Source organism: Silurus meridionalis, chromosome 25 (genome assembly GCF_014805685.1).
Source record: "Silurus meridionalis isolate SWU-2019-XX chromosome 25, ASM1480568v1, whole genome shotgun sequence".
Lineage (NCBI taxonomy): Eukaryota > Metazoa > Chordata > Actinopteri > Siluriformes > Siluridae > Silurus > Silurus meridionalis.
The window spans coordinates 3,737,812-3,752,398 of NC_060908.1; the positions used below are offsets into that span (position 1 = coordinate 3,737,812).

General features: G+C 37.2%; 2 protein-coding genes across 4 annotated transcripts; both read left to right on the forward strand.

Moving 5' to 3' along the window:
* Positions 1-395: 395 nt before the first annotated feature.
* On the forward strand, positions 396-4,624 carry LOC124379418 (UDP-glucuronosyltransferase 2C1-like). Of its 3 annotated transcripts, XM_046839764.1 has the most exons (7): positions 396-813; positions 2,056-2,440; positions 2,651-2,799; positions 3,234-3,365; positions 3,558-3,645; positions 3,721-3,940; positions 4,123-4,624. In XM_046839764.1, the coding sequence occupies exons 1-7, from the start codon at positions 457-459 to the stop codon at positions 4,406-4,408; spliced, it is 1,617 nt and encodes a 538-aa protein (XP_046695720.1). In that variant the 5' UTR covers positions 396-456; the 3' UTR covers positions 4,409-4,624. The 3 variants fall into 3 exon arrangements, with proteins under 3 accessions (XP_046695720.1, XP_046695719.1, XP_046695718.1); XM_046839763.1 differs by lacking the exon at positions 2,056-2,440 and having other exon boundaries at positions 396-1,192; XM_046839762.1 differs by lacking the exon at positions 396-813 and having other exon boundaries at positions 1,410-2,440.
* Positions 4,625-9,698: 5,074 nt separating this feature from the next.
* Positions 9,699-14,130, forward strand: LOC124379542 (UDP-glucuronosyltransferase 2A2-like). Its single transcript, XM_046839951.1, is given in 7 exon segments — positions 9,699-10,549; positions 11,436-11,584; positions 11,859-11,990; positions 12,377-12,464; positions 12,595-12,814; positions 13,636-13,841; positions 13,844-14,130. Coding segments are annotated over 7 exon segments (1,605 nt in total). The 5' UTR covers positions 9,699-9,816; the 3' UTR covers positions 13,921-14,130.
* Positions 14,131-14,587: the final 457 nt, after the last annotated feature.

A 14,587-nucleotide genomic window follows, 5' to 3' on the forward strand; every position in this document is an offset into this window, starting at 1 on the left:
AAATACTCAAGTACTGTTCAAGTCAGACACATATTGGAATTGGTGACTTTTAACTTGTAAGCTTGTAGGAAACCCTACAGATACAGGAAGACATTGCAAAGACACTCATGAAAGATCATATATCAGTAGCCTCGTAGCAGCCACTCTTTTGCTGCAGTATTAACAATGTCAAAACCAAAGAACTTCAACAGAAAGCATTTCCACATCCAACCTGTTTTTTGCACACTGATTTTCTAAACAGATTATAGCATTTATTCTGAATTTCTGAAATAAATTACAGTCTAAATCTTCTCCTGTACTCCTGGCCAAAATATGCACAGTTTGTGTTTCCTGGTTGGTGTACTTCCAAAACTGAATAAAGGTCAAAGTTTTGTTTTCACGAGATAAATGTAGAGTATGCAGGTTTATTGCGCTGCCTGATTCTGTGTGAGCTCGGAGGCTGATAATCCAGCTGTCATGGGTTCATGTGAGAGAGCTGTTTTCTGCTTTCTGTTTCTGCTCAGTCTAAGCCAAACTGTGCCATGTGTGACAGCAGGGAAAGTCCTCATCTGGCCTGGAGAATTCAGTCACTGGCTCAACATGAAAACAATCATCGATGAGCTCATAACAAGAGGACACAGCGTGACCATCGTTACCTACAGTGCTACGCCATCAATAATGAATGATCTGTCATCGAGCTACAATGTCGAGATTATACAGGTGCCTCACAGCAAGAAGGATGTTATTGAGAACTTGGACAGGTTTTTAAACTACTGGATTTACGAGATGCCAAACAACAACATGATTCAGAGTTTTCTGGAGTTTGGCAAAATTATTAACAAGATGCTTGAGCAGAATCAAGCACTGTGCAGGGAGCTTTTTTTCGCACGTGAAGATCTGCTGGAGAAGTGGAGAAGGGAGAAGTTCGACGTTCTCCTGACAGACCCTGTGACTGCATGCGGGGAACTGCTCGCAGAGAAGCTCAACCTTCCGTTCATCCACACTCTGAGGTTGACTTTTGGATACGCCATGGAACGACTCTGTGGGCAGCTGCCGGCACCACCTTCTTATGTACCTTCAGCTGGCCTGGTCTACACAGATCACATGGACTTCCTGCAGAGAGTGAAAAATATTTTGTATATTGCCTTTCAAGATGTGGTGTTTAATGTAATGGCCATGATGAAATGGAATCACCTCTTTACAGAAGTCATGGGTAAAATATATATCTATTTTTAATGAATAATGATTCATATATATATATATATATATATATATATATATATATATATATATATATATATATATATATATATATATATATATATATATATATATATATATATATATATATATATATATATATATATATATATATATATATATAAAGGTTCCTTCCACTCTCCGAAAACATGCATGTAGGCAGACTTAAAATTCTAATTTTGCACATAATTATAAACAAGTGTGTAAACAAATATCTGTGTACCCAATGAACTGGCATCACATTCAGGTGGTTAATTAATGAACATGAGCTTTGAAAACACTTTACAACAGTCATCTTATACAGGTTCCATGTTAATAATCTACCCACAAGACTTTAATGACCAAGGGCCCATGATTTATCTAAGGTCAATAACCGCATTCGACATAAACCCTAATTGGGCAATTTTAAACACTCCCCCCCCATATTTCACCATGTTCAATGTTCCAGGTAGCCTTGTGACTATTTCATTTGACACAATGATGAGGATCAGATCTTGTACCTGCTTAGTTGTTTTATTTCTGAACTTGTTTGTAACATCTCACAGTGGCAATGTACTGGTGCTTCCTGGTGAATATAGTCACTGGCACAACATCCGCACAATTGTGGAGGAGCTCCTGGACCGGAATCACAGCGTGACCGTTCTCACACACTCCGCCTCACCTACGCTGCAGCATGGCCAAAACGAGCGCTTCAAATTCATGTCTTTTAAAATCAACATGGAGCAACAGGAGGCGGACGACGTGTGGCAAAAGTTCATCAGTGCATGGATGGAAGAAAGCACTACCATCTTTAAAAAACTGACGCTGATTCAGGACATGATGTCTGGGATGATTCATTACATGCAGGTTATTTGCAATGGGATGTTTGGTAACAGAAATCTTGTGAATTTACTGAAGGAGATGCATTTCGATGTACTTCTATATGACCCCATGATGCCGTGCGCTGGCGTGATGGCGGACGTTCTTGAGCTGCCCAGTGTGATGTCCCTCAGGGTCAGTTTTGCCCATAATATGGAGCGGTTCTGTGGGCAGATGCCCGCTCCACCATCTTATGTACCTGCAGCTGCCGCTCAGGGGCATCTCACTGATCGTATGAACTTCTTTGGACGATTAGAGAACATGCTACTATACATAGTACACACAGCAATAATCAAACTTCACAGACCATTATCCTTTGATGAGCATTTCCTTAAAATAAATGGTATGACTTTGCACTGAAACTTTAGATATTTTTCTAATAACTTTCAAGTTTGTTCTAAATTTCATAGATTGTGCTCTATACTGTATAGAAAAACTAAAAAAAAATGCTTTTAATCTTAAAAATAGGAATGAGATGAAACAAATATTGGATTACAATTCCATTTGTAGTAATTGTTACAAAATCCGCTGTCTTTGCTCGTGTACTTCACAGGCAAACCCATAACACTGTGCGAAAATATTGGCAAAGCTGACATCTGGTTAATCCGCACATATTGGGATTTTGAATATCCACGGCCTTTCCTTCCAAACTTTAAATTCGTAGGTGGATTACACTGCAAGCCTGCAAAACCTCTACCAAAAGTAAGTTTCCAGTCTGTGACACCTACTCCTTTTTTCAATCATCCTATTTCTTTGTAACAGGAAATGAACACAGCAATGCATTCCAGCGTCATTAAAATCATGCGAAAATCAATACGTACAAAGGTGTAGTTCACTGAACTTTTCTACAAATCTTTATTATGATTACAAAACCTTTACTACAACACAAGTGTGTGTGTGGATCAAGTATGGTCGATGAAAATACAATCCTTTGTAATTCTTTGCCCTTGTGCTAGCCTTTTTTTCATTTCCATAAAGCACATTAATTTACCACATAACGTATCATTATGCCCATCTCTCATCAGCACACTGTCAAAGAAATTTATACTCGATTACATATTCAAACTGATGAATGAAATGTAAAAAAAAAAAAAAAGGCTTAACATTGTTATAAGATTGCTTTTTGGTTTTTGTAGGACATGGAGGACTTTGTCCAGAGCTCAGGAGATGATGGTGTTGTCGTGTTTTCACTGGGTACCATGATTAAAAACCTCACCAAGGAAAGAGTGAACACCATCGCTTCAGCACTTGGACAGATCCCCCAAAAGGTCTCAGTTTTATGTACAATAAGCAATGGAGATCTTGATACTTAATCTACAATTGCGTTTAGAATTTTATTGATACTAAATGTGTTTCTTTTTACCTTCTTGAAGATTGTTAGTAGATCGATTGCATAGTCCAAATTTCCAATTTATAACTTCATCATCTTGCTTAAACCTGAATCCTGTCTGCAATTTCAGGTCTTGTGGCGATACAAAGGCGGAAAACCAGAAACTCTTGCTCCTAATACAAGACTCTATGACTGGATTCCTCAAAATGATTTATTAGGTAAAAAACATTTTCATTGTTAATATACTATCACATTTTGTTAAATTAAAATCACTAATGAATTTGTATCTACAGGACATCCTAAAACCAAGGCCTTCATCACCCATGGTGGGACTAATGGAATATATGAAGCTATTTATCATGGAGTTCCCATGGTGGGAATACCGCTATTTGCTGATCAGCCTGATAATTTGAATCATATGAAAAGCAGAGGAGCTGCAGTTATGCTGGACTTAAACAAAATGGAGAGCAAGGATTTAAAGCAAGCTCTCGATGATATCATCAACAATCCATCGTGAGTTGAGATTAAGTTCCAAATTTTAATTAGCACTTCACACTCAATTGCATCTTTCTCATTAATTAAAATTGGAGCAATTAAGTAACATTTAACTTGCATACATTATAAATATAAATATATTTTTGGTCTTTACACAACATGATACAAACCTTTGGTTTCTATTTTCTTTCTTTCCACAGCTACAAGAAGAGCATAATGAGACTCTCCCGAATCCACCACGACCAACCAATAAAGCCACTAGACCAGGCGGTGTTCTGGATTGAGTTTGTGATGCGCAATAAGGGGGCCAAGCACCTAAGGGTTGCAGCTCATGAACTCACATGGTATCAGTACCACTGCTTGGACGTGATAGCCTTTCTGCTTTCTGTAATTGCACTGGTTGTGTTTATCTTTGTAAAAACATGCAGCTGGCTCTTTCGTAAATGTTTCCAGAAGACCCCAGCAAGAAAGAGCAAGAAAGAGTGAAGCATGTGTATGTGAATATAGTAATCATTACTGTGATTTTTGACATAAATATATGGATAAAAGATAATACATGTCCTACATGTCCAGTATTACTTTAAAATGATTCCAGTAATTAATGATAACAAAACACTTAGTGTTTCTTTATTATACATTACACAAATAAAAATAAAAACATTTCTGTGCTTAAATGTGAAAATAAAAAATTACCTATTTTCTTAAACAGAGATGATCAATTGCCTTTTCCCTTCCTTAACACATGCGAAAAACTGCCCTCTTCTCACTCTCATCATCCTATTCATTCCAACAGTCCTCCTCACACACCATACAGTAAATATAATAAATACACATCCATTGTTACGAACATCAGTAAATCATCAGTGTAAAAGTTGGCCATCTTTAACCAAAGAGTTTCCATCATTAAAAAGTGGAAAAACAGGGCATTCAGGAACACAATCAAGACCATCAAACATTTGCTAGATTCTGTGCAATTTACGGTGTTAGCATCATCCTATGAGGTTCTTGTCAATATAGAAAGATTTATGGATAATCTATTTCGACACAAAATCTGCAGGCTAAAGAATGTCAATGTTTAAGGGCAAGGAATGTCAATACACTATAATGTAGCCCAGTTAAAGCCCAGACCTAAATCCTGTCAAATCCATGTGGAAAGACTTAAAAAGGGTTGTGAAATGTAGACTACTGTATAATTCGATATGAACATATCTGCAACATTTTTGTACAATAATTAATAAAATTGGCAAATACAAATGCCAACAGTCAGCCTGATGGTTTTCAAAACAAGTGAATGAGTTACTTTGGGTAAAAATTTTGAAAAGGTTTGCCACCATAATCATGTAATGCGTTAAAAAAATACAGTAGCTAAGTAATACAGTTATTTGCACCATCACTGTAAATAAGGAAGTGGCAAAACAGTGTGACTGTAGTTACCCCAAGTGCTACACAGTCGATAAAGACAGATCAGTCTTCAGGCTACAATGTGGAGGTCATACAGGTGCCTTACAGTAAGAAGGATGTTGGTGACATATATGAAAGGATTTTAAAACACTGGATGTGCGACCTGCCGAATGACAACATGATCCAGGGTTTTGTGAAGCTCAGTGAATTAATCAAGTCAAGTCAAGTCAAGTCAAGTCAAGTGGCTTTTATTGTCATTTTTACTATACACAGTGGTACACAGTACACAGTAAAAACGAAACAACGTTCCTCCGGAACCCTGGTGCTACACAAAAACAACAAAACAACATAAAGTGCATCGAGTGCAGCCTGGTGCAAACAGTGCAAACAAAAGAACAGTACAGACAGACAGAGTGCAGACAGACAACACAAGACAAGACAAAAGACAAAACCAAGTATAGCGCCGACTAGTAAACCTACTGTATACTTACATATACAGTACTGTGTGAGGTGAATGTAAAACTATACCCAGGAGAAAATACAAACAGAACAGAGCAATGTAGTGCAAAAAACAGCAGCAAGGAGGTGCAAAGACAGCATGTAAACATTATACTGTAGTATAAAAGGTGCAAAAACAGCATGTAAACATTGTACTGAATATAAACATTGTACTGAATATAGTATAAATAATAATAAATATATAAATGGTGATGGAGTGGATCGAGATGAGTGATGATTGTGTTTAGTCCAGGTTGTACAGTTCAGTTCAGTAACAGTAACACACAGTGAGTGTGTGTGTGTGTGTGCGTGTGTAAGTGAGTGTGTGTGAGTGTGTGTGAGTTCTGTTCAGTTCTGTGTTGAGAAGCCTGATGGCTTGTGGAAGAAACTGTTACACAGTCTTGTTGTGACGGCCCGAATGCTTCGGAACCGTTTTCCTGATGGTAGGAGGGTGAAGTATGCGTGTGACGGGTGTGTGTGATCGTCCACAATGCTGTGTGCTTTGCGGATGCAGCGTGTGGTGTAAATGTCCATGATAGAGGGGAGAGAGACTCCGATGATCTTCTCAGCTGTCCTCACTATCCTCTGTAGGGTCTTGCGATCCGAGACGGTGCAATTCCCAAACCAGGCAGTGATGCAGCTGCTCAGGATGCTCTCAATGGTCCCTCTGTAGAACATGGACAGGATGGGGGAGGAGGTGGGCTTTCCTCAGCCTTCTCAGAAAGTATAGACGCTGCTGGGCTTTCTTGGTGATGGAGCTGGTGTTAAGTGACCAGGTGAGGTTGTCCGCCAGATGAACACCAAGGAATTTGGTGCTCTTGACGATCTCCACAGAGGATCCATCGATAATCAGTGGAGATTGGTCGCTCTGAGCTCTCCTGAAGTCCACAACCATCTCTTTCGTTTTGTCCACGTTCAGAGACAGGTTGTTTGCTCCACACCAGGCAGTTAACCGTTTCACCTCTTCTCTATATGCTGACTCATCGTTCCTGCTGATTAGACCCACCACGGTCGTGTCATCAGCGAACTTGATGATATGATTTGAGCTGTGCGTTGGTGCACAGTCGTGAGTCAGCAGAGTGAACAGCAGTGGACTGAGCACACAGCCTTGAGGGGCTCCAGTGCTCAGTGTGGTGGTGCTGGAGATGCTGTTCCCGATCCGGACTGCCTGAGGTCTCCCAGTCAGGAAATCCAGGATCCAGTTGCAGAGAGAGGTGTTCAGGCCCAGAAGGTTCAGCTTCTCGATCAGGTGCTGAGGAATGATTGTGTTGAATCAATGATATGTTTGAGCAGAATCACGCACTTTGCAGAGAGGATTTTGCACATGAAGATCTGCTGAAGAAGTGGTGAAAGGAACAGTTTGGGTTTCTTTTGACATACCCTGCGATTGTATGTGGGGAATTGCTGAACCTGCCCTTTATACACACTCTTTTAGTTTTGCGAGAACTGTAAAGCGACAATGTGCAATGTGGACCTCCTGCAGAAAGTAAACTTTTTTTTGTTTGTTTTGTCTTTACAGATATAGCGTTTGACCTCATCTCTGTGTCGAAATTGGATCATCTCTTCACAGAGGTCATGGGCAAATGCTTTAATTTATGAATCAATTTTAACTTTAGGTATAGAAGAAAATATCGAGCAGCTTTTAAAATTAGGATCTTGTCCTCAATTTACTTACAAAATCTTATAAGCAGTAATGCTTAATGTTTAAGTTCAATGACCTCAAGTCTCTTTCTTGTGTCTGATACTACTAATTATTCAAATTAACTCAAGTGGTACAATGGGTAGAATTGCCACTACATAGTTATGGGTTTACTGGTTCAATCTCATTTTGTCCACACAAAGTTCAGAATTTTTGTTAAGTGATCTTTTCAGTGTCAGCATTTCTATGTCACCATTCAACAATCATCCAGAACTGGATCACATAACCTATCGTGGCATTTGTCCATCATCCTTTAATGTCATTAACTGTCCGTACAACGAACTCACGTTGGGCAACAACTTGTATGTTCATCACATTTTCAAACCAGTTGGCTATACTTTTGGATAATGTTGCTGATAAAATTGTCAAATAGCTGTCAGTGCCAAAAACCTTAGTGCTTCTTCATGAATGCAGTAACTGGTACAACATGTAGGTAGTTTTTTTAAACCTTAGCTATACTTATGTATTTCTGTGTGTCCCGTAATGCCTTGGGCGAACTAATGGTGGGCATTCTTCAGATGCCCAGTGTGTTGATTCTCCAGGTCATATTTGTGAATAGTCTTACTAAAAAAAATCCTCATCTAGTCAAGACCTACAATCTTATTTCTAGCCATAAAAATCTTATTGATCTTATTTTAAGAATAATAATACTATGAGCAAATTGTGTAAGATTATAATTGTTGTGTAAACCATCAGCAACATCATTTGAGGCATTATTTTAGCTGTAATAACTGGTTTTTAGGTTGCCCAGTAGAAAATGCTCAATAATCACCCTTAGGACTTGTTCATTAGTATTATTTATTTCAAATGCCTGTTTTATCTCAAGAAATCTTACCAAAACTAATTATCTTACTGCACTGACAGATAATTTGACTTATGATTTGACTTAAAACCAGTTTTGGGCAATAACACGTTACTGTAGCGCAGTTACTTTTGACAGTAACTAATACTGTAACGCGTTACTTTTTAAATAAAGTAACTCCGTTACCGTTGTGAAAATTTGGGCAAAGCTGACACGTGGTTAATCCGCAAATATTGGGACTTTGTAAATAAAATGCCACTTCTCTCAAACTTTAAATTTGTTGGTGGAATGCACTGCAAGCCTGCAAAACCTCTACCACAAGTAAGATGTTTCTTTTCTTTTTTTTGCGATCTTTTTGCCCCAACAACTGGGACAAAGTTGCAAGGCTTAGGACCAGATGACATACCAGTAGAAGCATAGAATGTTTAGGAGCGAAGGCAGTGGAATTTTTAACCAGATAGTTTGTAGGAGGAGTGTGCTAGTACCAGTTTTTCTGAACAAGGGAGATGTGCAGACCTGCAGTAACTACAGGGGAATAAAGTTGATCAGTCACATAATGAAGTTCTGGGAAAGAGTAGTGGAAGCCAGGCTGACAGAAGAGGTGACCATCTATGAGCAACAGTATGGTTTTATGCTAAAGAAGAGACCCACAGACGCATAATTTGCTTTGAGAATGTTGATGGAGAAGTATAGAGAAGGTCAGAGTATCTATCTATCTATCTATCTATCTATCTATCTATCTATCTATCTATCTATCTATCTATCTATCTATCTATCTATCTATCTATCTATTCCTGCTATACTAATCACTTCATGTTAGTCAAATAAACCAGTATATTCAAGTTACACTAATTACAAACTTATAAAAAATTATTCTGAATAGTGAAATAAACAATATTGATTAATTTTATTGACCCATTTGGTTTATTGCTCTGTCTGTGCACATTACAGATAAGTGATTCAACTAGTTCATGTGGTTTTTTATGTATGAGTTACTTTAGGTCAAAGTCAAAACAGATTGGTACCATTTTCATGAAATAATTATCTTTTAAAAATATTCCAAATCAACCAACACCATCATTATAATAAAAGGTGGGGAAATGGGGGAAAGCGTCACATGATTAAAGAGAAAATAATGTTGGCAAATGAGCAAAAAGTTTATATTTTAAATTTAAAAAAAGAGAGTTGGAAAAGTTATAAAAGTTCATGCATAGACTGTGATTTCTGAGGTTTATCTTCATTTCTTTTTAATGACGTCTATTTGTTGACATTATGACATGCGATTTTGACCCTATGACGCCATTTGTTAACTTGTGGTCTGGTGCATTTGTGATGTTTATTCTGGTCGGCTGTCTCTTCAGGTCATTGAGTCTTGGTGGTCAAAGACCTGCCCTGCTGCCACGAATAAAGTTCAACTTTCTTCAATCAAATTGCAGATCTAGAGGATTACTCTCAGTTCATCTGTGAGCAAGAAAGACTGGTCGTCCAGCCATCATGAGTGCATGTGGGAGAGCTGATTTCTGCTTTCTGCTCCTTCTTGGTCTGACTTTGTGTCCACTTTGTGTGACAGCAGGGAAAATCCTAATCTGGCCTGAGGATTTCAGTCACTGGCTCAACATCAAAATCATCATAGATGAGCTTATAGAAAGAGGACACAGTGTGACTGTAGTTACCCAAAGTGCTACACAGTCGATAAAGACAGATCAGTCTTCAGGCTACAATGTGGAGGTCATACAGGTGCCTTACAGTAAGAAGGATGTTGGTGACATATATGCAAGGCTTTTAAAATACTGGATGTACGACCTGGAGAATGACAACATGATACAGGGTTTTGTGAAGTTAAGTGAATTAATCAATGATATGTTCGAGCAGAATCACGCACTATGCAGAGAGGTTTTTGCACGTGAAGATCTGCTGGAGAAGTGGAGAAAGGAGCAGTTTGATGTTCTTCTGACAGACCCTGCGATTGTATGTGGGGAACTGCTGGCACAGAAGCTGAACCTGCCGTTCATCCACACTCTAAGTTTTAGTTTTGCGAGAGCTATGGAGCGACACTGTGGAAAGCTGCCAGCGACACCATCCTATGTTCCTGCACCTGGCAGGCTCTACACAGATCACATGGACTTCCTTCAGAGAGTAAACAATTTTTTGTTTGTTGTCTTGACAGATATAGCGTTTGACCTTATGGCTGTGGCGAAATGGGATCGGCTCTTCACAGAAGTCCTGGGTAAATGATAATCTCTTATTTTGACGAGAAGAGAAACTTTCGAAAAACTTTCCAATTTCGTTCTCGTCCTTATCACAAGACAATGTTTGAATGTCATATAAGAAATGAATTCAGCAATTTACTTATGAAATGCATTACTTATAAGCAGCAATGTTTAAGTTTAATGACCTCAAGGCTATTTCTTGTGTCTGATACTACTAATTATTCAAAGTAACTCATAACTGGCACAGTGGTGCAGTGGGTAGAATTATTTTTTGTTGTTTTTTAGGTATTCTGTGATGTTTATTGTATTTTTTTATTATTTGTATTATTATTACTTTACATTTTTTTTATGTTTATTTTATCTTTACTTCTATGCTGAAAAAATGCATTGCGATGTAACTTTTAAAGGCACTATATAAAAGTAAGATTATTATTATTATTATTATTATTACTATTATTATTATTATTATTATAAAATTGCCACTACATAGTTCTAAGGTTTCCAGTTCAGTTTTGTTCTGTCCATAGAGTTCTCCAGTTTCCTTAAACAGTTCAGAATTTTGGTCAAGTAATCTTTTTAGTGTCAGCGGTTATGTCAACATTGAACAGTCATTCAGAACTGGATACGATGACCTACCAAATAAACTATAGTGACATTTGTCTATCACCTTTTAAGGTGATTATCCGTGCGTACAACAAACTCTCACAGTGGGCATCTGAGGGCACTCCACCAATGTATGCACTTGCGGGTACCACTCAGTGCCATCTTACATGGACTTTAATAGGAAAAAAACAACTAAAATTACTTACATTATTAAAGAAATGTTAAATTAAATAAACAGTGACTTCTATTTAATGTTGTTTCTGATATTAAATTGATCAGCTTTGCTTCTGCATTTCACAGGCAAACCTACGACACGTTGTGAAACTTTGGGCAAAGCTGACATGTGGTTAATCCGCACTTATTGGGACTTTGAATATCCAATGCCACTTCTCCCAAATTTCCAATTTGTTGGTGGAATGCATTGCAAGCCTGCAAAACCTTTACCAAAAGTAAGTTTCTTTTTAAGCCTTCTTATTCCGTTATACCAGGAGATGCTCAGCCTGGGAAGTGAAGATGTAATTCAATATACTACTAACTTTTAGCACACAAATCATTTATTGCAGGTAATCTTAGGAAATGACCAGCAATAAAAAGTTGCAATTTATATATTAAAATGTTTTAATATATCGAAAAGAAATCGGGGCATTTGGGGCAAATTTGCATGGCTTTGAATGTATTATTTCTTATCTGTCTTATAATAACACTGCTTATTGGTTGCTATAGGAGATGGCGGACTATGTCCAGAGCTCGGGAGATGATGGCATTGTGGTGTTTTCAATGGGCTCCATGATTAAAAACCTCACTAAAGAAAGAGCGAACACCATCGCTGCAGCACTCGGCCAGATCCCCCAAAAGGTCTCAGTTTTTATACAATTACTAATAGAGCTTTAGATACTTAATCTACATTTTAATTAAGAATTTTAGTGTTTTATTGATTCTAAATGGGTTGACGATTGCCCTTTAGTACAGAACTAAAAATCTCACGGTTTCTGTGATTTAACGGATTCACAATTTAATTTTCATTTTCAATTTCAATAGTTATTCAATTAAATATAATACGTTTAGTACTGCCCTTTAGTGCAGCAGTTAATGTTGGAACTCAGGGTTCTCCATTTACCTCCCCAAAAATATCAATAGGAAGATTGGCTCCTTTAAACTTTTAAGAGGATATTGACCAAAATCTGTATATAGGAAGTTCACACTTTAGTTATTTTTGACCTGAATTCTGTGTGTAATTTCAGGTTATTTGGCGATACACAGGTGAAAAACCAGAAACTCTTGCTCCTAATACAAGAATCTATGACTGGATTCCCCAGAATGATTTATTAGGTAAGAAGCATTTTCAATCTTTTAGGGATAAATCACATATGGCTGGTCAGGTCAGGTGTCCCAGTACTTTTATCTATATAGTGTTTTACCACATTCTGTTGAAGTAAATACAAATCATTTGTATCTACAGGACATCCTAAAACCAAGGCCTTCATAACCCATGGTGGGAACAATGGATTATATGAAGCTATTTTTCATGGAGTTCCTATGGTTGGAATACCACTGTTTTCTGATCAGCCTGACAATATACATCATATGAAAACCAAAGGAGCTGCAGTTATGCTTGACTTCAACAAAATGCAGACCGAGGACTTAAAGCAGGCTCTCGTTGATGTCATCAACAATCCATTGTGAGTTAATATTTCTATTTCTAAGAGTTTTGTTTTTGAGAATTAAGATTGCTTCATATTTATGTAAATGTTTCAGTAAGCACACATCTAAGTAACTGCATTTTTCTCATTTAGTCAAATCGAACCAAATTATGTGATGTGAGTCTGGAGTCTCTATACAATTTATTTCAATTTAATTTACTTTTATTTATATAGCACTTTTTAGCAATGAACATTGTCTCAATGCATCTTTACAGAATGTAAGGATTATAGAACAACATTTTTTAATTGATCTCTATGTATCCCTGATGAGTTAGCCTGGGGAGACAGTGGCAAGGAAAATCTGGTGGTATGAGGAAGAAACCTTGAGAGAAATCAAACTCAATGGAGGAACCCATCCTCATTTGGGTGACACCAAGATTGTGATTATAAATCATTAAGATATTACAAGCACTATAGTATGAGAAATATCATGGAGCTGTGGAACCAGGAGGTCCTGAACAACTCGTAAATTATCTTATCATTGAAGATCATAGTATATATTAAATCTATAAATATCTTCATTATAAGAATAAATAAATTCTTCAATTATTTTGTTTTTTTTCCCCTTTTCCTGATGATGTGATGGTGCCTCAGAAAGTTAGCGCAGTGTAAGTCTGACACCACCCTCAAACAATTTTGCCTTAATACAACTGGCAGACATAGCAGAGAAAGTCTTGTGACCCTTGGCTAAGTTAAAACTATTCTAGGATTCTCAAAGCATTTCATTTCACTTAAGTCGAAACAGAAAAGTTTAAACATTATATGATGTGTACATTTCTATATTCTCTCTCTTTTTTTAGCTACAAGGAGAACATTATGAGGCTATCCCAAATCCACCATGACCAACCAATGAAGCCACTAGACCAAGCCATTTTCTGGATCGAGTATGTGATGCGCAATAAGGGGGCTATGCACTTGAGGGTTGAAGCTCATAACCTCATGTGGTTTCAGCAGCACAGCTTGGACGTGATTGCCTTTTTGCTTTCTGTTATTGCTCTGGTTGTGTACATTTTGTAAAAACATGCAGTTGGCTCTTCGGTAAATGTTTCAGGAAGACCCCGGTAAAAAAGAGCAAGAAAAAGTAAAGTGCGGTGAAATGTATTAAAAATGATCATGATAATACTGTTCATACATTTGCATTAGATGTACATAAAATGTTCTAGACTTTCAGATTGTTTGCTCACAATATGTACAAGTTTACAATTAGAATCTCCAAATGGATGTAAGTATCCTAAGTACTATGATTTATTATGGCTATCATGTTTTATTATAATTTTTGTCACAAGACTTTGCTTGATCTACTCAGTTTATGTGAATAGACTCCAAGCACACAATCTATTAATAGAATGATATTAATGAGGTAAACACTGATCTATTAAAATTATAATGAGACCAAAACCTTCTTTTCAACTACAAATGCAAATAAGGCCACGGGTGTTGTGGCGAGTTTGAATCAGGAGTTTTTTGTCATTTATTCCTCTTAAAATGTTATGTTTGCTGTAAAAAACGACACTAAACTGTATGTTTGTGCTACATGACCTTAATCAAATGTACTGTGAAGAGTAGTTTACACGGAGTAGTTGGGATATAAACCACTCTTTTCCAAGTGCTTAATATTTCTTTAACAAAATATATATTTGCCTAATTGTAAATTTATGTTAATAAAGTTTGACTTATAAAATTGCTTATCTAAATGTGATGTAACCTTACTGTGCTTCCATTATTCAGGCAATAGTTTTCATACTAATGAAC

Bases quoted from the DNA above. Each gene is read 5' to 3' on its own strand.
- LOC124379418 (XM_046839762.1), top strand. From the start codon at position 1,498: ATGAACATGAGCTTTGAAAACACTTTACAACAGTCATCTTATACAGGT. The intron at 3,366-3,557 runs GTCTCAGTTTTA...CTGCAATTTCAG, and splicing joins TTGGACAGATCCCCCAAAAG to GTCTTGTGGCGATACAAAGG. The intron at 3,646-3,720 runs GTAAAAAACATT...TTGTATCTACAG, and splicing joins TCCTCAAAATGATTTATTAG to GACATCCTAAAACCAAGGCC.